This window comes from Fundulus heteroclitus, chromosome 16 (genome assembly GCF_011125445.2).
Source record: "Fundulus heteroclitus isolate FHET01 chromosome 16, MU-UCD_Fhet_4.1, whole genome shotgun sequence".
In the NCBI taxonomy this organism is placed as follows: Eukaryota; Metazoa; Chordata; class Actinopteri; order Cyprinodontiformes; family Fundulidae; genus Fundulus; species Fundulus heteroclitus.
The window spans coordinates 30,197,282-30,224,002 of record NC_046376.1 but is presented as its reverse complement, the minus strand read 5'-3'; the positions used below and the strand labels follow the sequence as shown (position 1 = coordinate 30,224,002).

General features: G+C 41.2%; 3 protein-coding genes and 1 non-coding gene across 5 annotated transcripts; 3 read left to right on the top strand and 1 right to left on the bottom strand.

The window, feature by feature from the left end:
- Positions 1 to 2,610: 2,610 nt before the first annotated feature.
- kri1 (KRI1 homolog) lies at positions 2,611 to 11,004 on the top strand. Its single transcript, XM_012867854.3, has 18 exons — positions 2,611 to 2,788; positions 2,919 to 2,995; positions 3,084 to 3,186; positions 3,259 to 3,361; positions 5,185 to 5,239; positions 5,323 to 5,372; positions 5,448 to 5,544; positions 6,473 to 6,550; positions 6,633 to 6,748; positions 6,823 to 7,051; positions 7,139 to 7,309; positions 8,822 to 8,903; positions 9,001 to 9,104; positions 9,214 to 9,373; positions 9,459 to 9,589; positions 9,964 to 10,028; positions 10,113 to 10,208; positions 10,289 to 11,004. The coding sequence occupies exons 1-18, from the start codon at positions 2,704 to 2,706 to the stop codon at positions 10,758 to 10,760; spliced, it is 2,274 nt and encodes a 757-aa protein (XP_012723308.2). The 5' UTR covers positions 2,611 to 2,703; the 3' UTR covers positions 10,761 to 11,004.
- LOC118566506 lies at positions 9,743 to 9,844 on the top strand. The gene has a single exon (XR_004933082.1). It is a non-coding gene; the product is annotated as a Z30 small nucleolar RNA (small nucleolar RNA).
- A 2,305-nt stretch (positions 11,005 to 13,309) lies between the features above and the next one.
- On the top strand, positions 13,310 to 19,284 carry spc24 (SPC24 component of NDC80 kinetochore complex). Of its 2 annotated transcripts, none has more exons than XM_021319181.2 (6): positions 13,310 to 13,417; positions 16,353 to 16,527; positions 16,696 to 16,840; positions 16,924 to 17,028; positions 18,107 to 18,183; positions 19,110 to 19,284. In XM_021319181.2, the coding sequence occupies exons 2-6, from the start codon at positions 16,362 to 16,364 to the stop codon at positions 19,214 to 19,216; spliced, it is 600 nt and encodes a 199-aa protein (XP_021174856.2). In that variant the 5' UTR covers positions 13,310 to 13,417; positions 16,353 to 16,361; the 3' UTR covers positions 19,217 to 19,284. The 2 variants fall into 2 exon arrangements, with proteins under 2 accessions (XP_021174856.2, XP_021174855.2); XM_021319180.2 differs by having other exon boundaries at positions 13,316 to 13,417; positions 16,357 to 16,527.
- A 3,405-nt stretch (positions 19,285 to 22,689) lies between these two features.
- Positions 22,690 to 26,507, bottom strand: s1pr5a (sphingosine-1-phosphate receptor 5a). Its single transcript, XM_012867877.3, has 2 exons — positions 26,337 to 26,507; positions 22,690 to 25,184 (listed from the first exon to the last, which is right to left on the bottom strand). The coding sequence occupies exon 2, from the start codon at positions 24,951 to 24,953 to the stop codon at positions 23,724 to 23,726; it is 1,230 nt and encodes a 409-aa protein (XP_012723331.2). The 5' UTR covers positions 24,954 to 25,184; positions 26,337 to 26,507; the 3' UTR covers positions 22,690 to 23,723.
- Positions 26,508 to 26,721: the final 214 nt, after the last annotated feature.

Genomic DNA, 26,721 nt, shown 5'->3' with positions numbered 1-26,721 from the left:
AATACAGCACCAGGTAAAGATGAAATTTGGTATAGAATGATAAGTCAACTTAGTGAAAAATCAAAAGATATAATATTGCAATTATATAATAAAATTTGGGAGGAGGGAAAATTACCGATTAACTGGAAGGAATCAATTATAGTACCAATAGCTAAACCAGGAAAAGATAATTCAAACCCACAAAATTACAGACCAATAGCGTTAACATCAAATCTATGTAAAATAATGGAAAAAATGATTAATAATAGACTAGTATATTATTTAAATAATAAAGGATTTATGTCAAAATATCAAAGTGGTTTTCGAAAAGGGAGGAGCACTAATGATCCAACGTTATGTCTAGAACATGAAATTAGAAGAGCACAAGTAAATAAAGAAAGTGTAGTGGCAGTGTTTTTTGATATAGAAAAAGCATACGATATGATGTGGGTTGAGGGATTATTAATTAAATTATACATGTTGGGTATTAAAGGGAAAATATTTAAATGGATTAAAGACTTTTTAACAAATAGGAAAATACAAGTCAGAATTGGTGAAGTTATATCAGAAAAATATATAGTAGAAAATGGAACCCCGCAGGGGAGTATTATAAGTCCGTTATTGTTCTCAATTATGATAAATGATGTATTTAAAGATATTGGAAAAGGAATGGGGTGTTCACTTTTTGCAGATGATGGAGCTTGTTTGGAAAAGAGGGAAAAATTTAGATTTCATTGTAAAGAAATTACAAGAGGTTATTATTGAAATAGAGAAATGGGCGTTGCAATGGGGATTTAAGTTTTCAGTTGAAAAAACAAAAGTAATAATATTTAATCAGAAAAAAATAAACAGGGAAATAAAATTAAAATTATATAAACAAGAATTAGAGCAAGTAAAGTGTGTAAAATTTTTAGGAATTATGGTTTGATGAAAAACTAAAATGGAATATACATATTCAAAAGATTATTGATAAATGTAAGAAAATCTTAAATATTATGAGATGCTTGGCTGGCAGTGACTGGGGAGCAGATAGGCAATCACTAAAACAGATTTATACAGGTATGATTAGATCTAACATAGACTTTGGATGTATAGTTTACGGTTCAGCAGCTAAAACACATCTGGCTAAATTAGACATTATTCAACATCAGGCATTAAGATTATGTACTGGAGCATTTAAAACCACACCAACAGCAGCAATAGAAGTAGAAATGGGAGAAATGCCATTAGATTTAAGAAGAACAAAACTAGAAATAAATTATTGGCTGAATTTAAAAGGTAATAACTTAGAACATCCAACTTGTGAAATTTTAAATCCATGTTGGGAAAAAGAAAAGAAAGAAATGAGGAGTTTTGGATGGACAATTGAAAATAAAATAAAAGAATTTAAAATGAATAATTTAGAAATTACTCAAACAACACCAATATCAATTATACCACCATGGATTTTACCAGAAGCGACAGTAGATATGACAATAATGGAAAAGAAACAAGATAAATCTAACATTGTAGATAGTTATTCAGTACAGTTACATTTAAACAATTATTATCATTATATTCAAATTTATACAGATGCATCAAAAATAAATGAAAAAATAGGAATAGCATTTGTAGTACCAGAATTCAATATAAGAATGGGAAAACGAATTACAGACGGATTATCAGTATACACAGGAGAAATGTTGGCAATATTATTAGCTTTACAATGGGTAGAAGACATAAAACCATTAAAAACAGTCATTTGTTCAGATTCAAGTTCTGCATTATTAAGTTTAAAATATAATAAATCAGATAGTAGGATGGACATTTTATTAGAAATATTTCATACATTATTCAGAATACAAAACATGGGTTTAATAGTTATATTTGTGTGGGTTCCAGCACATATTGGGGTTGAAGGAAATGAGAGGGCAGATAAATTAGCAAAGAGGGCAATACAAAATCCTATAAATTTTATCATTAAAACAAGTAAATCTGAGGGAAAGAGTATGATTAAAGAAAAACTTATGGAAAAATGGCAAAAAAGATGGGATGAAGAAAAAACAGGTAGATGGTTTTATAAAATTCAAAAAACAGTAAGAGGAAAAAGAAATGGAAGACGAAATAGAAAAGAGGAGAGGGTGATAACAAGATTAAGATTTGGGCATACGGGACTTAATTATACACTTTATAAAATTCAAAAGCATAATACCGGTAAATGTGATTATTGTGGAAAATATGAAACAGTAGAACATGTTATATTAGAATGTAATAAATATGAAAGAGAGAGAACTTATATGAAGAAAGAGTTGAAATGTATTAAGGAAAAGATTAATTTGTTAGATATTTTGAGGAAGCATTTGGGGAGTAAACATATACAAATAGTTATTCAATATTTAAAGAAAACTAAATTATATCATAGAATTTGATTATAGAAGGAGTAAATTATATAAATGAGTAGAATATTAAGGTACATATAGATAGATAGATAGATAGATTGATATATATATATATGTATATGTATATATAGGTATATATAGATAAAATAGACCATTATGAACCACACTCCATACCAGTAAGTGGCGGTAATGCTACTTAAAGTTTGTTGCCAACCGCCATAAAACTCCACAAGAAGAAGAAGAAGAAGAAACAGCGTGTTGAGCTTGTAGCGTGCTTGTTTTTGCTGCTGTGGTGACTTGTCTTCATTAATGTCTGCCACACACTGTGGTTAAAAAAAAAAACAAGATGCCGGGCAGGTCAGAGCTAAAAATCAACGCCCAGTTTGCGCAGAGATACGAGAAGTACCGACAGAAAGAGGAGCTGCAGAAGCGTAAGTGTGGTGCTGATAGCCAACTGTGAGGCTAACCACCCAACGTGGGTCAGAAAGTACCGTTGCCTTTAAAGCTGTCGCGTTATCCGCGGCTGTGAGAATTAATGAAGTGATCTGTGTGTTTATTCAGTGAAGGACCGATTCGGAGACCGAGCCGATGACAGCGCCTCTCATTCCTCCGAGTCCAGCTCTGACGACAGTGAAGTGGTTAGCATCCCGCTGCTAACGTGGCTCCGGACAACGTGTGTGTGCAGGGTGCTTGACTCAAAGCCTGACCTCTACCTGTTCCCCTCAGGAGCTGGACCCTGCTTTGGAGAGGGATTTTTACAGAACCCTGTCCCTGTTGAAGAAGAAAGACCCGAAGATCTACGAGAAAGACGCCAGGTTCTACTCAGAAGGTGAGCAGCAACCTCCCGACAGCCCGGGCCATAGTTTACACCGTCAGCTGATTTGATCTCCTTTGCTCTCAGATGCATCCCAAGATGAGGACCGTCCCTCTACATCCAAGCAAGCCAAAGTGAAACCCATGTATCTGAAGGACTATGAGCGTAAAGTCATTCTGGAGAAGGAAGGGTGAGGGCATTGATTCAATTAAATTTTACTTATATAGGGCCAATTCATGAAACATGTCATCTCAAGGCACTTTCCAAAGTCAGATTCAATCAGATCATACAGATTGAATCAGATCATACAGATTGAACCTGACTGAATCCCGGGAACTCCACAAGTGACCCTAGAGTTTGAAGATTTATTATTAACATGAATAAAACTGGAATCTGTCAAACAGATTAGATTTAAACCAGCCTAATGCTTTCCCCTTAATCCCTACAGTATGTTCAAGCCTTTCTAGGAGAATATTGTAATCAACAGGACAAGTACAGACACAAGTCCATTATCTGAGGCCATGGGAATATCATTAGTGACCTTCACCAGAGCTGCCACATCACATGTACATGTCAGGGTCTGTGCTTAGAAAGGGCTGCTGGGACAACATGGAGGATAGAACATGTACTTTCTTCATCTCAGACAATCATCTCATGTAGGTGTTATGGGAATTCTAAACAATAGTAACTGTGTTCCCATCTTTTCTAAATGAACAGCGGTGATGAAGTTCCAGCACTTTTATTGACAAACAGAGCAGAGATCACATAGATGGAAAGTAATCGCACCCCCACGGTCCCGCTGCAGTCTGCCCTGTGTCTGCCTGTCTCGCTTTTCTGGCTCCCCCTAATACTGCGTCTGTGGTGACCGTATGAAGACGGCTTTGCTAAATCAACCGTGTTCCTCCATACCTGTCTGTTGACAAACTGATTGTTGGCCCTGCGAAGATCGCTAAAATGCGTCAAAACAAATACTTCTTATTGCGGTAGATTAAATCACGCGCTGAAATAGTTTTAAACAATCTAACCTTTAAATTGGGTTTAATTTATTCAGTGGAGAAAATCCAATGTTTAGTAATGACCGGGCTTTTTTTTATTATTATTATTGATACGCGTATCACTCCCTATGCACATAATAAATGCATCTGAAGGATGAACTACAGTTTCTGCCAACACCTCTGGTTGATTTGTTATGAAACAACAAAAAGAATATGTTTAAAAGGACCTCATGCCCACTGTTACGTACAGATGGAGATCAGTGATGCTGTGGGCTTTTTCTCTCCCAAATGCCCTGGGAAGCTTGTTAGTGGCATCATGAGCTCTTTCGATTGCAAGGATCTTAAAAAAAAAAACTAATCTGGTGGATATTTCAGGAAATCTTGATCTTGGGTGATTTTTATAAATGTTTGAACAGGATAATGATGTGAAACGTTTTAGCCAAATCGGCAGAGAAGTTAACCCTCTCTCTGTGTGCTCCAACCTTTTTGTAATGTCACAGGTGTAGAGAAAGCGCTCTTGAAATATGTTTTTGGCAACAGGGAATTTATTCTAAGCAACTATTCATTGTCGAAATTATCTGTGTGAGATTACGGTTACTGCAATAAAATCTGAACTGATTGCACGGCCCCTCACGGTAGGTGGGGATAAGTGTTTAGATCAGCATTAGGAGCAGAACCAGTGTCCTAATACAGAGGAAATCAGATTTTCTCTTCTGGATTACAGTGTTTTTTGTGACTTTAAATGCTACATGCTGAATTTACCTCCTGATTGATTAATCTCACTGGTGTAGAGAAGGGGTCTCCAAGTCCAGACCCCAGGGGCTGGTTCGTCACAGCATTTCCATTCATCTCTGGTCCAAGGCACCAGAAATCAGGATTATTTTCTGTTTAAACTTTGATTTGATTTATCTGACAAGTGAAAGCTTGGAATTAAAAGAAAAAACGTGGATTAAAAGAGAAGATCCTGCTTTATTTCAGGCAGTAAGGTTGTTTTTTTTTTCCCTCCCCTCCTTTGCAGCAAATATGAAGACGACGATGACAGCGATGAGGAGGAGGCAGCCAAAAGAAGAGAGGTGTGCGGCCGTTTCTAAATGACTAATCCTGGTTTTGACTGAGAAGCGGTGTCTCATTAAACGGCGTTGTGTTCCCTTCAAAGAGAGCGGCCTCGCCGAGCTACATCCAGGAGCAGAAGCAGCTGAAGGAGAGGTGAGATCAGACGGCCGCAGAGCGCTGTTGGTGCCCATCGGGACGACATTCACCCAAATCCAAACGTCCCCGCAGCTTCCGGAGGTTTGTCGAGGACAGCGACGACGAGGCCGGCGAGGAAGGGGGCACGTCCACGCTGCTCACCAGGAGGGTCAAGACGCAGGAGGAGAAGGTCTGAAAACGCCCCAGGCTTGTTGGCGTTGCTCATCTTTAAGCTGACAGAACCAGGCCTGGGCTTTTGTAACAGCGTTTTATTGCTGTTGTGAAAGATTTCTTGTCATGATAAGAATTTGGGCTTATCTTGACAACGATAAATCCCAACTCGTGGTGTCTAAAAACTGCCAGGATTGTTATTTTTGCTATTTTCCCCGCTGTTGGTTTATTAACAGCATCAATAAATATAAAAAAGAAATAGAAAATATGATTAAATGTAGTTACTGTGATGAGTTTAGTAATAAAAATCACTTCTTTATGTCCTTTTGTATAATATGTTACATTTGGGCTATAATTGACAGCAGTGGCAGTTCTGGGCCAAATTTACCAGGGGGGCCAAGGTGGGGCCAGTGTTTTTTCACAGGAGCACAAAAAATAAAAAAATAACAATAAAATGGCAATATTTAACTGTAATAATATTAAGTGAGCCACTTGTGGCTCTGGAACTGCAGGTTTTTGACCCCTGATCTAGCAGTTGAAAACTTTTCCCCGAGATCAATACAGCTAAAGCTAAACGTGAAGCATCTTAAGTTTTAAATTCTTTTTAGAGTAAAACTGTATAGGTAAAAAATATTTTTCAAAGTGACCAATCGGTTATGGTTTCTTTGCCATTGCAAATAATTGAGAAGTGTATTTAATATCATGTCTTTAGTACAGGGGCCATAACAGGGGCCAGGACTATTTCTACAGGGACATGGGCCCCTGTTGGCCCCTTTCTAGAACCGCCCCTGCAAATTGACAAGCAGTCACAGCCACGGTTACCTGAAAAAGGACAGCAAGAAGCTGTCAATATTCTTTTATCATCACTTTTGTCATCACCACAATATATTGTGATCATATTTAACATCCAGCCCTAACCAGAGCCACGTTTCCTGCGTGTGTCTTAGGATAAAGAAGAGGCGGATTATCTGGACTGGCTCAAAGGCCAAGCTGAGCTGGACGGTCCGGAGGAGGTGAAGGACATGGTGAGCTCACTCAGTCAGACTGGAAGGAAGGGGCTTCTGTCCCGTTTGGGGATCATTTGAGAATGAAATCCTGTCGTAACAGAAATACCTGCGGGACTACTGGAACGACCCGCAGCTGGACGAGAAGGAGCGATTCCTCAGAGACTACGTGCTGAATAAGGGCTACCTGGACGAGGAGGAGGACGACGACGAAGAGCGGTTTGTGTTTTCCCCCCTAAACGCTTCAGAAAACCGTAGACTCGTCTAACCGCGGGTTCTCCGGGTCTGCCCAGGATCCCGACGTACGACGAGGTGGTCCAGGACGACGCGGAGGACTCCGAAGAGGAGGGCGAGAGCTTCCTGCAGCGTCAGGAGGACTTCGAGAGGAGCTACAACTTCCGCTTTGAAGAACCCGACGCTCAGGAGATCAAGACCTACCCCCGAAACATCGCCACGTCGGTGCGCAGCAAGGACGACCGCAGGAAACGCAAGAGGGAGGAAGTGAGGGAAAGGAAGCAAAAGGTGGGTGCAGCCGTAAACGCTTCACTGAAAGAGAGATTTTTCCCTTCCGCTCGGCTCACGGAGCTCTTCCATGACGACTGATTGCAGGAGAAGGAGCAGAAGCGGGAGCAGCTGAAGCAGCTGAAGAACCTGAAGAGGAACGAGATCATGGAGAAGCTGAAGAAGCTCCAGGAGCTGACGGGCAACGAGCAGCTGGCTTTCAGTCAGGCTGACCTCGAGGGAGACTTCGACCCGAGTCAGCACGACCAGCTCATGCAGGTCAGGAGATAAACGCTCAGACCGTAGATGAGCAGCTTCAGCCGGGGCGGTCAACGCGTGCTCCGAGCTGAACCTGGAACCTCAGGGTTCTGCTAGTTTGGGGAACTCTCTTCCTGTTTTCATCTTGAGGGATTTTCTGTTTTTTTTTTTTTTTTTTATTCTCTTGGCTTTTTCGTATATAAAAGCTCAAAAGAGATTTCAGATTGAATCCATTTAGCTGGATGTCAACATGCATCTGCTCCTGCGTTTTTTTCCCTTCCTGCCATACTTTAAAATAGGTTCTTACATGATTAACACAGAACCATGAATATTCTCAGGGGTTGGTGTCCCGCTCTTTTACAGACCTGCTTCTAATGAAGCTGTGTTGTTGGGACATAATAATCTTTTCCCCCTGTTTCTGTATAAACTAGACCTTATCTGAGGTCTACCTTTTGTTAATCTAAAAGCAGAATGATGGTAACTGCTTAATTATTCTGTTTGCTGGGAAACCCTATCACCAGGCGACATCCGTCCATCACGTTTTCCTGCTGTCGTGCCGCTGTAGTCAGTAATGCCAGTCACTAATATGAGTTGGTACATTTTTAAAACGTCTACTTGGGGCTGGACCATATAGGAAAAAAGTATATCAATAAAATAGAAATCATTTTGAACGATATCGATAATTATCAAAAAATTTAAAACATGTGTTTTTAGTGCAGCCCTGGCCTTTTTATGCTGTTGCTTAGCGACCTGTTTTTATTTACAGATACACACAAACACTGAATTCAAACTCAACCTTTTATTCAACCAACGTTTTACCAAAACTGCAAGTTTTTCTAAATAGAAAAAAGAACATGTTAGCTCTGAACTCTTTAAAGGGGGTGGAGCTTGATTCCTGGGTCTGCGTTGTGATTGGTTGGGGGAATGTAATGACCGTAATATTAACCTGAATGGCTAGAATGCAAAAGGAAGGAAAGGTGTTAGTCTATTGAACTTTTTATTGACCCTTTTTTTCTATCGTCGATATACGTCTATCGATTGATAAATATTGTTATTGAATTATCATCCAGCCCTACGTATACTCTAGAATAAGTTTCTTAGTTTTATAACGTAAGGAAAACCCAGCGACTGCTTTCTGACACGCGGCATGACGTCGCGTGACTGCTTCTCCCGAACTAAACAAGAAGCTCGAGGACCGGAAGGCGAAAAAAGTAAAAGAAATAAACCGCTTCTTGTATTCTAGTTGTTAAAATAGAAAATGGCTTAAATCGGCATCGGCAGATCGAAGCTGTTCAACAACCACAGATCCAATCTTTTTTGATCTTTTATTTGATGAAATGGAAGTGGGTGATCCGCTGGGAGCTGTATCACGACGCAGAATGAGCCAATCTTTTCTTTTGTGTTGTCTGAAAAATGAGAAACGGTAGTGGTATCGAGACTTTCTCTCCCTGGACTGCTTTTTATAAAATTTGGATTTTATAAAAAGCAGAAATTTCCTGCTTTGTGTTAATCTGAAACGTTTTGCATTTGCAGAAGTTCTTTGGAGACGAGTACTACGGTGAGGAGGAGGAGGAAAAGCCCCAATTTGACAACGATGGCGATGATGAGCTGCAGGGTGAGCCACTGTTGCTGTTTTTTTTTTTTTTTCTTGCTCAAATTCTTTGAATCTGCTGCTTGGTCGCGTGTTTGTAAAGTTCTTGTGGGTTTTTCAGAACCCTGGAATTGGGACACTTGGACAGGGGAGGAACAGGAGGCGGCATACGGTGAAGAGGAGTACAGTGTCTCTGGAGCTCACTGTGACGATGAAGATTTCATCGTGAGCTAACCTTCATTTTTCTAAAGCAGAGTTTCATATATATATATATATTTTTTAGCTGTGCTTTGGGAAACAAATGCAGTGAACTTCAAAACTCCCCTTTGTGCAGATGGATGCAGACTACGACCCGAACCAGCACGCAGCCTCCAAGAAGAAGAAAAAGGAGAAGAAGAAGCTGAAGAAGGAGGACATGCCGCAGATGGGCAAAAAGAAAAAGAAGTCTCACTTTGCTGAGGTCATCACCAAAGCCAAGCCAGTGTTTGATCCTCGTAAGTGTCGCCGGTGCCCATCCGGAACCCAGCCGGTCCTCCTGCGCTAGCCTCTCCTCACTAAGAGCTGTTCTCGTTGCATCAGAGGAGAAGTCCTTCGAGCAGTACTTGGACGAGTACTACAAGCTGGACTACGAGGACATCATCGACGACCTTCCGTGCAGGTTTCGCTACCGGCAGGTTGTGCCCAACGACTTCGGCCTGACCACGGATGAGGTGAGAGGAGGTCCCTGAAAAAGCCGAGGGAGACGGTGATTTGGTTAAAACCGTTGAGTTCAGGGTCCAGAGATTACGGTGGACGTCATCCGATCCACGCAGGGCATTGCGTGTATGTGAGCTGTAGATCTGGCGACGTTTAGGTTCCCGTCTCTGCAGTGACGACACATGTGCTGACTGATCTGGTATTGCCTCCCTCTGGGGAGAGCTCTGACCAGGGAATGATCTCACTCAGTCAATCTTCTCTCTGAGCAGACCACATTGTAACGAGACGAAGCAGCTACGAAGCAGACAAACGTTGTTGTCCACGAGAGTTGTGTGGAAAGAGTCATCTGGATTCCTACAAATATTTTAGATTTTCTCCCCACTTTCAGATCCTCAAAGCCAACGACCAGGAGCTGAACCGCTGGTGCTCGCTGCGGAAGACGTGCATGTTCAGGTACCGACTGGAGCGGCTGACATGTTTGCGTCATTCTGGGTTGGTTTTTTTTTTTTCCGGTAACGGCCGTGTTTGCTTTCTTAGGTCTGAAAAAGAGGAGCTGAGTGACCTGAAGAACTATAAAGTGAAGGCGCAGAACGAGAGGAAGAAGAAGGAAGTCCTGAGCTCTGTGTATTCTGAGTGAGTAGCATTCCTGGGAGCCGAACTCCGTCGCTGCAGCGGTCAGAAGGTGACGGTATTTATCTGATCCTGATCTGCAGGGAGGATAAAGAAACACCAGAGGCCAAGACCAAGCTGGGGAAGAAACGGCGAGATCGCGTGAGGAACGCGGAGAAGCAGAGCAGAGGAGCAGAAGAGGCCGGCGTGGACTCCGCAGAGGAGACGATTCAAGCTCTTAACGAGGCTGTGGACGGCACAGAGGAAGGGGAGGAGATCCTGGTACCCAAGAAGAAGAGGAGACAGGAAGCAGAGACCCAAAGTCAAGCAGCAGATAAGCAAAAAGAAGGGGAGAACCGGACTGAACGGCCGGCGTGGTCCAAGAAGAAGCCCAGGCGCTCAGGTGGACGCCTCCAATCAGGAAGCAAGAGAGTGAGAATAGGCGGCCAGGAGTTCAGCAGACAGAGACTGAAGGCCTACGGGCTGAACCCAAAGAGACTCTACTTCAGACAGCTGGGCAGGCAGAAACGGAAAGAGCAGGAGAAGAAGCTGAAGCAGAAGAACAAAGAGGGATAAAAGCTTGCATGAACCTGCTGTCAGAGCTTTCGGTACGATCTGTTTGGTTTTATACTCCACAATGGGAAAATCACCTGTAGATGGATCTCATCATAAACACTTTTACATGGTTGTGATGGAATAGAAATTTTTTAATTTTATGTACAATTTTTGGACCTTTGACTTGTGTTCCTCTGCAGTGTTTAACGTGGTTTAATATTTGTAAAGTAAAAGCATATTTGTCCTTTAAATCAACTGTCCTTCATGTGCTTCTGTCGGTTGTTTAACTTGGCCCACACAAGTGAACCTAATGACTAAGGCCTATGATTTTTACCAACTGGACTAGCTGGTAACAGCTTAGTTCTGTTGGTGAGATGCTAGAGAACGGGCAGGAGTTTGTTACAACCCAATGAAGCATGGAGTAAAGGAGCATCACCCCCACCCCTTACTCTGCACTTGTCAGCTAGCTGAAAAAGACTAGTACATTTTCCCATTTACTGACAAGAAACATTCGGCTGTTTTGGAACATTTTTAGTCACGAAAACCCATGCAATTCTTGGAAAACCTGTGTTGTATCCGCAGGAGAAAGGTACAACAGTCTACACAATAAGCATGTTTTCGAGAAAAGTACCACATATGCCCGAGTAACATTGTTATATTACACTGAAGAAGTCAGTGTAATCGTAATGGTATCTAACCCTAACCCAGTGTAATCGAAATGTAAGAGCAGCCACGACACAAATATAATCCACAAAATGTAAACATGGCAAATGCTCAACTCTGCTCGATGTGTCAGGGGTGTGCCACAGATTACCTGCCTGAGGAGACTCGTTACGTGTACGTTTTACAAGTGACTGGCATACAGTCAAGTGACCCCCCCCCCCCCCACACACACACACACACACACACACAATTTTTTTTATATATATATATATACCCCTTGATAATTGTTATATTATGTAGTTGTGACATAACCAATACAGAACTGCATAAACAGCATTCACAGAAAGTGTATAAAGCATATCTTAATATAGAAGAAAGCCAAAGATAAAAGAAGAGGGAACAATAATAATAATAAAAAATAATATAATAATAAAGGGCAACATTGTATTATGCATATATTCAAGAACAGGGCATTAAACCAGCAGATTCAGTTTACTCACAAAAGAAAGAAAATTACCAGCACTTTTTGTTCTTACAAATTCTAAAGATTTTACATCAGATTTAGTCAAATTTTTCCAATGGGATATAAATGGTTTACATTTAAAGAAATGGCATTTGTGTGAATAAAATTATACTAATAAAATTAAAATATAACACCAACTTCATTGCCTCCAGTTTTCGCAACTATACCAAATAACACTTCTCTTAGGGTTAAGGTCAGGTAACTGAATTCCTTTAGACTGGATCCACAATAGAAAATCAAGCCAAAAGCTTTGGACTACAGTGCTATCAAAGAAAAGGTGTTAGGGGCGTTAGTAGGGTAAAATCTCTGAACAATTTTAAATTGAATTTCTTTTATTTTAGGAGGTACCGATTGTGAAAAGAATTTAGTTCTGATCATCTTTTTTTGTTGGCAGGGCCAGTTAATCTCAGTTGTATCACTCTGCATTACGGTGGTTGCCAATTAACTTCATACAAACTTTATCTAGATTTCTCTCATCACATGTTGGTAGGTATGTCTGTTTTCTTTCACAGAAACACACTTTTAACCGTACAATGTGCTCCCATGGTTACCACTGTGTGCTCATTGGAGCTACCTGTGCTACAAGTGCCGTTGGTCAGGTTTTTCTTGCTCCCATAGACCAGATATTTACATTTCATGTGTTAAAGGTTTTATTTGGTTGTTTCATTCAACTTCATTGGGGTAGTACAGAACTATGGCTCCTTTATCCACCTAAAATGTGTCTTATAGAGGCCTAATTGGAAACTTATGATACAGGCCCTTGCAAAAGTATTCACACCCATAGAAATCTTTTTTTCACTTGATCATGTTACAACCACAAACTCTGTGTTCATCAGTCACATAACATCCCAATACACCAAAGCAGGACATCATCGCGAAGCGCGACTTTTCTTTGTTGTGAATGTCTTAGTAGAAACAATGTTTCTACTGAGCAAAGGTGATGCAAAATTATTTACCAGAGTCCATGTGTCTTTCGAGAAAATCTGCAGCATCTTTTATTTTCAAGTTTTTATTAGATTTAGTCACACAAACTCATAAACATTTGGAGTAGCTAAAACGTGTCATACAATAGTACATTATTTAAAATGGGAAGACATCACAACAGGAAGTTGTGATTTTTGTCTTCAAGAAGAGACAGTAAAACATGTTTTGTTGTTCTGTTCTAAATATTCTGTTGAGAGAAGGGAATTAGTATGTCAATTACAAGAAAATAAATTACATTTAAAAATACAAGATATTTTGGACAAAATTTCTACTTCTGAATATTTTTGTTATTTAATAAATGACCTGAAGAAAACCAAATTGATAGAAAGGATATACGTTTTATTTATTTATTTAGTGGGAGAATATGTATGTAGCATCCCTATCCATACTCCATTCCAGTAGATGGCAGTAATGCACATCAGTAAGTTGCTTGGCAACCGCCATAAAAAAGAAGAAGAAGAAGTAGGCGCGCTCAAGTCTGAATTTGAATCAAGAAAAACAGCGAAGGGTATGTGTTATTTTCTGGCTAAATCTGTGACTAGTTTCGCTCCTTTTCCTCCTCCACGAACGGAGTTCAAGCTGTTTGCGTTCAAAATGTTCGTCTTCGCGTCGCGAAAGTTAGAAAGGTTCTACGTAACCTGCGTCAATAACGTAAACAAGACGCGTGGAAGCTGTCTGTTTGCTCTCCTTATTTTTATTCATTTTATTTATTTTACAGAGACGTGAGCAACAGAAGCTTTTGCTCAGACATCTTAGAAATGCGTGTAAACGCCGTAGTCTGGTGGTTTGGGCTAACTGCTACCGTGGCGGTGGGTTTTCTTCAACCCGTTTGAGGTTTCAGGCTGTTGGGTTGAAGCGGCGCATCGGTCTCCGCTGTGTTTTCAAACCGGGAGACTGTTCACGCTTCCGGGAGAGTGAAGCTTCCCGTGTTTGTCTGTGTGGACACTGAGGTACAGCGCAGGCTGGTCCTGTCTCTGTGCATGTCGGGTAGACTGAAATAACGCAGCAGTTGTTGCTACTGAGGGCTGGTTGTTGTCTGTTCAGACATCTGAACCACACCAGGATCCTGTTTGTAGACTTCAGCTCGGTCTCCAACACCACCAACCCAGTCATCTTCCACCAGAAGCTCACCCAGCTCACAGTGCTAGACTCCACCTGCGCCTCACTGGACCTGTGTGAAAATCCTCAAGTTCCCAGATGGCACCACTGTCATGGATCTGATCCAGGACGGTATGAGTCTGCAGTCAGACTGGTGTGATCAGAACCACTCCAGACCTTCTAGATGATGGTGGACTCCTGGAGAACATCCTGCAGACCACCTTCCCTCACCATCCTCAGCAACACTACTAGATCACTTCTAGCTCTTAGGAACCATTCATTCCTGGGACATGAGCTAGTCCTCTCCTCACACACAGACACTGTTAGGAAGAAGGGCCAGCAGCGCCTGAAGAAGTCCACCCATCCACAGGAGCTGCTGGTCATCTTCTGCACTGCCATCATTCAGTCTGTTTTTGTCCATCATTGTGTGGTTCGGCCAATCCACAAAACAGGACATGTCCAGACTGTAACAAACAATTAGGTCTACAGAGAGGATCATCAGGACATTTATTTAACCTTTATTTATGCAGGTTATCTCTCTGAGATCCAAGATCTAATTTACCAAAGAGACCAGTTTGATAAAACAATAAAAAAAAGTTACAAACACAGCATTGATACAAATACCACATTCAAGTAAAAAAAAAAATTACATTTTGTTGCTCCAAAGTGACAACACTGGCACGGCTTCCTTCAAACGGGCTCTTTAATAAATGCCGTGAAAACTACAAAAATAAAGACAAGCTTTAGAAATGGATACATTTACAGACAGTCAGGTGACACATACTGTAACAAAGTTACCTCGTGACCGCCTGCCACTTCGGAGGTCTTTAATAGATTAATTCTTCTTTGTCCACTCTAAATTAAATATTAAGTAATTAAAACACCATAACCAATAAATTTACAAAATATTACAAACATAAATACAAATACCTTGACAGCTACAGGAAATACGAGACTGCTACTCTTTCCCAGATTTCTGCTCCTTCTCTCATATGCAAATCTCGCTACCTTTCTTATATACACAAATCTCGCGATAACTTTCAACAAATAGTTTCAAAAGAAATAAAATACAATAATTTTACATAAACCTCAAAATTTGAACTAAACAACTTAGAATACATAATCTGAAATAAACATACATTTTTCCAAGAAATAAATAATTTCACTGTCACTTACAATTAGGTCTACAGAGAGGATCATCAGGACATTTATTTAACCTTTATTTATGCAGGTTATCTCTCTGAGATCCAAGATCTAATTTACCTAAGAGACCAGTTTGATAAAACAATAAAAAAAAGTTACAAACACAGCATTGATACAAATAATACATTCAAGTAAAAAAAAAAAAGACATTTTCCTAGAGGAACCAATGTGGATAGTTTGAAATTCTGCCATGTAGTATTCAGAATTAATGGGGCATGGCAAGCCAATGCTTTTTTTTCTTCTAAATTCGAACTAATGGATTCCTGAAGGAGTAACGCCCTGAGAGCGAAGCCTGTGGCTGATCTGTCTAAATGACATGTGGGAAGATTAATAGAGCGGAAACAAGCCAAAGAAACGGTTAGATAAAATGTACCATTGCACAAGTCTATGGCCTGATAATGACGGCCAGTTGACCCAAGAATATAAAGAGCAGAGACGAGTGAGAGATTTATCGCCTGGGATGAACCGTAATGCTCCGTGATAGACTGCGTCCAACATATAAGGAGATACAGCAGATGCTTTCATATGAACATAATCACAGTAATCTGACAGAGACAGGAAGGTCATTAAGATGCTTCCTTGCACCTTCCCTCCATCTAAGACCTGTTTATATTCATATCTACAAGAAAACAGATTATATTTCACTTTTTGTATATAATTAAAATACCTTCAATTAGAGTGAAGCTGAACTGAAGTCAAATTCGTTGTAGTGTGAAGCCTGATTCTGAAATAAAGCCACGTTGATTTTGTTTACTTTCCAAACTTTGGCTGTGTTTTTCTGGAAATATTTCCAGACCGACTCATTTTTACCCCAGTAGTTCCTCTGGCTCCTTTTTTTTTTTTAGAAGGAAGGGTTTCCCTGAAACTTGAGTTATTCCAAGGTTTTAAAAAGTTCATCACTGGTGATCAGCCTTTGCCTTTTCTCAATACTTTACAAACACAAGGTACATTTTGTTCCAATTGCAGTTCATGGCGAAACTCTAAACACTCACCCTTCCAATGTCTTGAATGTGGGCAGTGCAACATCGTGGACCGATCCTGTAGGCAATTTTTTTTCCCTGCTAAGGTGCACCGAGATGTGTTGGTCTCCAATGGCAAGTGAGGAGGTAATCATTCTGCTCGTCTCCTTTTCTGTTTCCCAACTAGCCACCATGCTTCAGGCCCACAAGTTTCAGGACCTGGAGGACACTGGGAAGGCACTGGTGGAATTCATCCAGAGCAGTCAGCCCGACAGGCTGAAAAAAGTCAAAGTCGAACAACAGGCCCTTTTTGAGAAACACTTGGAGACGAAGAAGATGGTGACAGAGATTCTAAAAGGCAAGAAATCCACCGTTGAGTTGGTTCTGTGTGTTGTTGTTGTTTTACTTCTTTATTTATGTGTGTATGAATTATCCTGGCCACAGTGATGCCATTCAGTACGAGGCATTAGACTTCAGAAGGTCAGTGTTGTCATTTCGAGCTTCTCCCACTGTCCTTTCTAAACAGACATGGCCCAGATTGAGGAGAGCGTGGGCCAGAGGCTGCTGGACATGGAGCAGGAGAAGAAGCACAGGCAGAGCGAGCTGGAGAACCTGGAGGAGCAGCTGCAGCAGTGCACCGCCAAAAGCCAGATCATGGACTCAGAAATCCAGTATCCTTTCTACCTGTCCGCGCGCCGTTCTCCGCGCTGCTTGCTCGTGCCGTTCCCCGGTTGCATCCTTAACCGTCCCCAAGGTTCCTGCAGAAGGAGCTGGAGAGTCTGAGGAACAACGAGAGGGAGCTGGAGACTCTTCAGCACGAGGTGGATGAAGACACCACCGAGGTCATCCCGACGGCAGTGTGAGTAGCATGTGGTAAAGCTCCAGTTTATGTGGGGAAATCTACATTCTAGTGAACCACATTACGACAAGCCTCAACACATTTTGAGATTTTTTTTATGAGCCGATTAACACAAAGGTTACGTTTTTAGTTTTTATTCTGAAAAGTTTAGCAAATTTTGGTAGTCCACTTCCTTTTCCCTGATACTGCTAAATAAAATCTAGTACAACCTGCACCCTAAACACACCAATCATGGGTCAAACATGGCGAGGGCGGCGTCATGCTGTGGGGATGGTTTCCTTCAGCCGAGGCAGGGAAGCAGGTCAGAGTTAATGGGAAGATGGATGGATCTAAATCCATGGTAATCCTGGAGGAAAACCTGTTTTCACCAGACCTTAGACTGCGGTGGAGGTTCTCCATCCAGCAGAGCAACAACCCAGAACATGCAGGGAGAGCTGCAATGCAAGGGCTTAGATAGAAGGATGCTTGTACGTTAAAGAGCTTAGTCAAAGTCCAAACCCAAGTCCAGCTGAGAGTCGGAGGCAAATCTTGAACATTGATCTTTGCAGATGGTTTCAGCTCCATCTGACTGAGCTTGAGCTTTTTTTCCAACAAAGGATGGGTAAAGTATCAGTCTGTGCAGAGCGGAAACATAGCCTAAAAGGCCTGCACCTGTAATAGCAAATGATGGATGTGTCCAATCAGGATCCCACACAATCAGATTTTTGTCCTTATAGAATTGAGGAAACTGACTTAGTTGTGTTGGTTTGTCACAAAATATTTATAGAAAATACACTTTTTGTGGTTGTAATGAGACAAAATGGCAAAACTTTACGGGTGTAAATACTGTGTTTCCCCCTTTTTCCTGCAATAAATGGTACTTTACACATGTCAGCATTTATGCTCTAGTCATGATGGGACACTGTTCAGTGTGTTAATTTATAAGAAGACATTAGGAGACATGTGGACTTGACCAGTTTAAAAGAAATACCAGCCATGTGTCGGTAACTTCAGGTTCTCCTGAGTGTTTTATCATCTGTCTTTTCTATTCAATATTCTGTGTTTTTGTTTTTTCTTACCCTAAATGTTTCATTTCCAGATACGTGGCTCAGGTCTACTACATAATCACCAATATCAAGTGGGAATATAACACAGAGCCCAACATTTTGAGAGGAGGTAAAAAAACAAAACAACTTCTAAACTATCACAGTGTTCTCTTTTTCTTCACATGTTTACTAGTTATGACTGACTGGTTGCCAAAAAAGCAGGAAAATACACGTCACTTCCAAAGTCAAATGTGGTTTTATTTCATATATTTTGGTCAGAACACACTTCTTGTGTGCGACATTGACTCTTTAAAGAAATTTACGACAAGTAAAAACGTGAATTGAAGAAAAAAAACACAAATAATGTTTGTATAATTGGCTATGCAAGATTGTCTTGGATATCTTTTAATGATAAAATAATCCACCGGGATAAATATCTGGATCACACGTCAGCTTAAGCTAATATTAAAATAACACACAGGTCTGCTGCACTGGTGTGTGTGTGTGTGTGTGTAACTGCAGTGAAATAATTTTTGTAGGTTGGATTTAGCGCTGAGAGCTTTAGTCAAAGGAGCGGAGACTCCTCTGCTGCCACTGGGAGAATACCAAACCACCCAAGAAAAGCAGGAGGCACCTCAGACTTCACAAGCATCTCCAAGACACACGTTTTGGTCTCCACAACTTGTTCTTTCAATAAAAACTAGTTGACTATGTAACTAAGACTGAAATGAAAGTTTCAGTTTAATAAAATGGACCGTTAAAATAATTTCTGCCAAGACTGAAGCCAGTGCCTGTATTTATCATTGGCAGCAGTGTAAAGATTCAGCTGGAGTTGGTCACCTAAACAGCAGCCAACATTATGTTATGATAATCCTAATGGATTCCATTTAAATACTTTTTTTTTTAGCAATCTAACGTTTCAGTGTGTTGTTACAGACTCCTTTGTGGCGCTTTAGTCAACATTGCAGTATTTTTTTGTTTTGCTTTGCCATTCCTGATTCATGTACTGCCCTTAATATTCTCATGCTTCTGCTCCTTATTGTTTTTATCTTGCAGTGCACTATGGTCCAGATCTGGCCACTCCCATCAGCATTGACACATCTGCACGCTCGCGCTGCGAAATGAGCGACCAGCTGTGGGGCTTTGTCAGCACCGAGTGGTAGATGAACAACATGCGTTGTAGTTTGTTGGTTTCTTTTTATGTGTTGATCTGCTTTTTTTTTTTTTTTTTTTTTTTACAACTTATTAAACTATCTTAAACTTTAGCTGTTGTGCTTGCTTGATTTGTTAAAGCAGCATGGACAGAGCGGTGCGTGCTGAGGGCGAGTTGGCCACTAGATGTCGCTATAGAGCTGTTTGGTGTTGAAGCAGGTTTAAAGAGGCATGGGTTACTCAATCACTTTTTTTAAAATCTTCAAAAAGGTACAAAAGGGGCTGCTGGAAACAGGAGCCGAGACTTTTTCAGACTACATGACAGCAATTTAAATCAAACAATATTTCTGGTATTCTTGATCTGCCATCAAACAGCTTGTGATCAAAGTGTTTTTAATCCTAATGTGATTTCTCTTTGGGTCCTTTGTGTGCTTTCTGAGTCGCCGCTTTCAACAAAATGTCGTTATGGTCTCGGAATAATTCTTGATTCATCTAATGTCTTAGATGCAAGAATATTTAACCGTCCTTTTAACTTTAAGCCCCATACTTCAGGATGTTTTTAGTCAACTCATCTCTTTTCTATGTTTTGTTATTTTTATGCATCTAACAAAAATAACATGTCAGATACATTTTTGCATTTTGTACATTTTTTTTTTACCTTAACTTTTTACCTAAAATAACCTTTAACAACCTCTAAAATAGATTAAATGTATCTGAAGTGTACATAAACACAAAAACGATGTGTAAAATATGGAAAAGTTTTAAAGTGACTCCAACCTTTCTACTGCTATGAGATCCAAGAGGCACAGCAGCAATTAGGTGGCTGCTAATCAAAAACAGACCATTAGCTGATCATCAGTAAGTGTGACCGTTTCTATATAAGGTACTGTTTGGAAAGAAAAGAGCGCACAGGTGCCACAATGCCAAGATGGAAGGTTATCAGCAATGAGCTTAAAGTAAGGCTCCATCCAAATAGGTCTTTTGGGTAAAGCCTCTAGCCAAAGGAGAAGTGTGTCAGCGGTCGCCATGATAACTGCTGTCCGAATAGCGCACTCGGTGAGGAAGGAGGTGGGAAAAAGAAGCAATCCCATAATCCTTTGCGTGGCATGCCATATTAGCACAGCCCACCTCACAGAAATTAACCAAAATGTCCAGAGAGAAGAGAGTGTGCACTTTATAGTTAATTTTCAAAAGGCTGTAGACCAAGATATGACTAGAACCCCCCCCCCCCCCCCCCTTTATAATAGAGTTGTTACTGTTGTCCCCATGAAAGGTCAAGGAACAGGAGCTGGGAGCTAACATTACAGATGTTTTCGGATGAAGCCTAAACGTTGCTGACACATCTGGGAAGGGTTAAAAGACCACCTGCCCAAAGGCTCCATCTAAATGCAGCTAGCATGATAAAAGTTCATGACAGCACAATTTGAAAAAGCATCTTTGAGTTTGAAGGGTTTCCGGCATAAAGCCCCTACTCGTTAAAAATGATTCTAGCATAAAATTTGGTTTGTAAGGAGCTGAATGCACCACAGGGATTCTGACCCATGAGAGCAGAGTAGAAACGCTTTACCGTGTGTGTGCAGCATCATGGGTGTCAAAAGCCAAAAACTAGCACCTCGCAACTGTTAAACGCGGGTGGTGGAGGAGCGATGCGTCGGCTTGTTCAGCAGCAAGAGGCCATGGGCCACCCTGCTGTCATTTAGTCAACCACAAGCTCCTCTGCGCATCAGTGTGCTAGAGTCAATCGTGAGCGGGTCTGCCTAAAACAGGAAGCTTGGACGCCATTGGACAGCGCAGCAGCAAATCAGACGAACGGTCAGAAAAGGGAGGGATTAATGAGCTGGAATGGCCTAGTCAAAGTCCAGACCTCAGTCTGATTAAAAGGCTATTGATTTTTTTTTAGATGGTTTTGCAGAAACACGTGTCTATAAATGAATCAAATAGAACAATGTGGTTGAGCAGAAAACACCAGAATTCCACCACAGCGATGTGAGAGAATGATAAGGTTTGCCAGAAAAAGACTACGATTAGGTCTTACCGGGAAACTGGTTTTGCAATCCACTTAACCATATGTTGTGCTTAGTTTTCCACACATGGCTTCTCCATTTTGGCATCATGTCTGTTCAGCGTGAAGAGGTAACATCTGCTGGATTTCAGTAATTTCAGATAAGCTGTCTCGAGCCCTGGATTTGAAAGAGGGTTTATGTTTTTTTTTTTCATGACTGTATCTGTATGTTATGTGAAAATGAAGTACTGATAGTAGTGATTCAGCAGTGGAGGGTCTGTAAATTGGAGCAGGCCGCTCAGACAGCATCTCTCCTCCCCGTCACCTCCCACACATGGGGCTGCGGCTTGTGTTGTTCACACTCAGACTACAGGAACCCAATCTTCCCCTTTACATGAAAATGAGTCGTGTTTTCTCTCTCTCTCGCTCTCGCTCCCTCCACTCAGCAGCATGACGAGAGTTTCATACTGAACAGGATGTGGAGCCACACCGTCACACATACCATCGTGTGTGGTTTTCTTACCGTAAATTGAGCATCAAGGCCCGATTCTGCAACTTCACTGGTAGCTCTGCCGCTCGGTGGCTTTAGCACGTGGTTTGTCACTTCAGCTCACTTGAAATAACTTTAGCTTTCTTTTGATCCTTCTGCTCACATTGGAGTAGGTTTCGATACTAATGAACCCAAAAGCTTTGAATATTGCCCAGTCATGTGTTAAATTGCAACATGGCAGTTTTATCTTGAATGCGCACATAACACTTGGAAGGGATGAACAGCATTGGTAAGACGTAGCAAAGTTGATTACCACATTATAAATCATAGGGCAAACCTGCATGTTGCCTCATCCGTTACATAAACGTAACATATTTAATATAATATCTATATATCCGTTATCTACACCTGATTATCCTTGCAGGATCATACGGGCGGGGCTTGTGTATACCTCCAGCGGTGACCGACGGGGCTGAGTACACCTCAGCAATATTAATAGTAATAATTATGTCGACTGTATGAAATTAAATTACAGTCTATATGATAGAAAGAAATGGTTTATTTCTCCATAAATTGGATCAAGTGTTTAGTAAAGTGAAATTTGTTTCAAATTGAAACTATATAAATAAAATTATTACATAGTGATTATTTAATTAACATGTTTATTAAATGTATTATGAATTAATATTGCATCCTAATAATGATGATGCTGTTGTTCTGTTAGAGTAAATAAATAAATAGTATATATTTATTTATTAAATAAATGCCAATAATGAATTGCCATTTATTTCATGTAATTTTTAATCAATGTAAGATATATCAATAATACAATTTTCCTTCGTCATTCTTCATTTAGACAGTATTGTAAGTTATTGCATTGTGTGCATATCCTAATTTAGTTTTCTAAAGAGAAGAGCTAATGAGGGAAGTGAAAACCAAAAATGTTTTTAGTCATTTTACAGCTTATAGAAATAAACACAAAGACCTGCATGTAAAAATCATTCACATACTTTTATTCAGTGCACATATAAAACTGGCATAATTTATGTAGGGCTTTTATAAAAGAAGACAACACATGGAGATTATACATATTTACAAAATGAATATAAGTAAATAGATTTTTTTCTTTACATTTAAAAAAAAAAAAAATGTTAAAATGAATCCCACCATATCAGGGTACGGTTGTACGGGATAAAGTCTTACCGGCAGGCCTTCACGGCAAGAGTCCTTGCGTATCATTTCACAGAATAAAGACGAGTTTGCTCTAAAAGAAATGTCTATAAAGCTATAACGTTTATCTGCCACGCTCCCGTCTGCACACGTCAGAAGGCGTCTCCAAGCCTCGGCTGTCAGCTTTTATGGCTCCGGTCGTGTGTTGCTACATGTGTTGGAGGGACCTCCAAAGCTGAAAAGCCACCCAGCCCTGGCCCCCGCAGTCTGACATCTTTAGAGCCTCTGATGTCCCCGGGCCTCAGCGCTGACCAAAACTCACATGGCAAGGATTTCATTGGTTTGGCAGCCGCTGCTTTTTGGGTGTGGATGCTCCGTGATCACGACAACGTGTCATTATATGCTACAAAGGCAGTGGGAGATAACCCTAAATTTCGAGCTTGGGCTTTCCCTTCTTCATCAGATGCGCAGATGCAGATGGTGTAAAACGTCAACACACGGTCTCGGACTTTTCTTGACGATCTGTGTTTTCTCTCAGAAGGAACTCCCTCTGATTAATACTGGCCTTGTTTAACAGTCTGGTCATTGGTAATGCTAGTTTTTTTAAAAAGACAAACTTTCAGCTACGACGAAGGCACAGACGTCTCTATAGAAGTGGTATAAATATAAATCCAACAAAAAAAGTTCTTTCTCCCAGCTTTACACACATGGATCCTTTTAAAACTAGAATCATCTCAAAGTGCAACACCATTTCCTCCTTCAGATATTTCTTTAAATATGAGTCTATAGCACAGATGGAAGCACAGGATGATCAGTTTTCAGTCTGCATGCTTGCTCTCAGTCCTGAGTCAGAGTGTTATATCTTGGATATCCTTGGATAAATAACTTTAATAGTTGAAGGAAGGTTCCCAGAGGAAACCGTTGTCTCCATTCCCTCCGGTCTGTGGGAAGTTGCGTCCGTCTTAGTGGTGCTGAAGTCGAGGAAGGCCAAGCCGAACTTCTTCATCCTCCCGTCTGCGGTTAGGAGGCAGCGGTGGCAGAGCAGCTTGAGGATGGCCTTCCGCATGTCCCTGCTGGTCAGCGTGTAGATGATGGGGTTGAGGAGGGAGTTGAACACCGCTAATCCCATGAAGTAATCTGCCTTGAAGAGCACGTTGCAGTTTTTGCTTTTGACCGGACAGCTGAAGTCCAGCAGGAACAGGACGAAAAGGGGCAGCCAGCACGCAATGAAGACCCCCAGGACTATAGTGACGGTTTTCAGAAGGGCCATGTACTTCTGGGACTTACGGTAAAGACCTTTGCGCTTGGGAACAGTAGCAAGGCGCTGCGTGTTGGACTTGACGATGCGGAAGATCCGCACATAAAGCACCACGATGGACAAGAGGACGGCGCTGAAGATGGTGATACAGAAGAGGATGTAGCTTTTGGCGTAGAGCGGGAAGACAGTGGAGCACTTTTCGAGCTGACCGATGCAGTTCCAGCCCAGGACCGGCAGGATGCCCAGGAACACTGACAGCACCCAGCTGGCTCCGATCAGAGCGAACATCCGCCCCTGCTTGTGGCCCTGGTACGGCTTCATCCTCACCATGGTGACATGGCGCTCTATGGCGATGGCCAGCAGGCTGACGATGGAAGCAGCTAGCATGACAAACACACAGCCCTCCCTCAGGAAATACAGCAGAGGGGTAAGTTTCAGTGTGTGTGCGCCAGATGTTACGATGTTTATCATGTAGGTTAAACCTGCGAGCAGGTCCGAGAGAGTTAAATTGCCCAGTAAATAGTACATGGGGATGTGGAACTTCTTGTTCTTCCAGATGGCAGTAAGCACCACAGCGTTCTCTGCAACAATGAGCAGACAGACCAGCAGGAAAGCAATGGCGTCTGACTGGAGTCCATTCGAGTACTTGCCCCCATTGGTTCCATTCAGCTTGCCTGTGTAACAGTAGTGCTCAACGAGGGTGTTGTTGCACAGGTACTGACTAAACATGGAGGTCATTCCTGCAGAGGAAGATGTGGGGATGGCGGGTGGGACAGAAACAGCACAGGGATCTTTGATAGAAACAGAGCTCATTGTTGGGGTTCCCATTAGAGTGGAAGATTTGCTCGCTTCACCGCTTCTTTCCGGATTATGAAGTTAGATCCACAAACAAGATGTCAAAGAGTCTTGCGGTCATGCATTCTTCCGTCTCTTGGTACGTACGCAGGGGAAAAAAGTGTGGCTCTGTTGCAGTCAGCTGGGCTTTCTTGTGGTTTCAAAAGTTTCCTCCCAAAAATCTTTTTTGTTCAGTATCTGGGATGCGCACGGAGGAGAGGCAGCCTGCATAACAAATAAAAAAAGACGATTTAGACGATATTAACAATGGTAACCACAAATAGACATGACACTTTAAAAATTCATTTGACAAATCATTGCCTGAGCTGGTGGAATGAATACGCAAACTATGCCGTTCCTCGGTGTCCCCAGGCCAGCAGGGGGAACCCCAGAGCACTGGATCTGTTATGCAAAATATGATGTTTGCTATTCCTACAGATTACAATAGTCAAACTCTTATAGTTATACAGTTGTTGTAGTTATTGAATAGTAATAAATTAAACTGTGATTGTGGTAACCTAAATCATTCATTGATGTTGCACACAATCATGGCCAAATAAAGTTGACTCTGATTCTGAGATAATGTGATGTTGCACCATAAATCATCTCAGTTGATTGAGTCACATTTCAGGAACAATGCAATTGCAGATGAATCAATAAATAAATTATATATATTTTTGCAGCTGTACATAGTCTGCATCGAAATGCTATACTCTGGACACTATCAGAGAAAAAAACCTGCATGTCTTGACAATTTATTACCAGGTTATTAAATAATATGAGCTGGCCACAAATCAAATTTTACTCAGGGCCCCCCAATTAAACTTGGTCGGGTTCTGATGAGGTAGAAAATCCTGGTTTGCTGTTATTCCTCTTTAACACTTTAGATAAAGAGGCCGGAGGAAAAGAGGTTAAACTAAAACTTTCTCCTGAACATGCTGGGAGAAAAGTGGAATATTTTTTCGGGTCTACGTTGCTATAAACTACAGATAAGTATATAAATTAATAAACAATAAAGCGACACAAATCTAAATAACTGAAGAAAAAAAAGTGTAGATTTATGTTTTGCGAGCCATTATCATTTGGGTAATAGCGCACATCCAAACAATTTGCTCTTTAGAATAAAGACATTTTCTGTTTTTCATTATTTTAAAAAACACACCCAGCTTGCTCTAATTATTAACGTTTAGTTAGTTACACCCCAATAAGGCGTTAAGGAAAACTCCAAAAAGGGTATTATATTTCTAGAATGTGAAGACTTTAGAAAACACAATGGTTCTACATAACCCTACTACCGAGATCAGTCACACTAAAACTACGCGTGAAAAGTTGAAAGGTACTGAAAATAGTCACACAAACGTAAACGCTTACACCCACCGTTGAGAACTTTCACGGCAAATATCCACGCATCCTAAGAACTGTGCAGAGGTGAATCCACGGCCGCAGGAGAGGACGCTGCGCTGCGCTACGCTCCGGGTCTGTCGATCAGAGCGCACCATGCGAGTGAATGCGATGTGGGAGCGCAGGAGGGCAGGACTCAACATGCGGGGGTTGGCTCAGTGTCTATGCCCTTCAACCAGTTTTTCCTCCCTCCTTCTTTTTGACCCCCGCAGTTTTTCTCTCTTCCTTTTTCCCCCTCTGAGGACAAATTGAAGCTCGGTGATGGATGAGGAAGAAAGCCAAAGCTTTACCTTTATCAGTTTACCCTTAAGGGGCTGGCAGCCTGCAGGCGACAGTACAAAGCCAAGTGCGTGTTTGATAC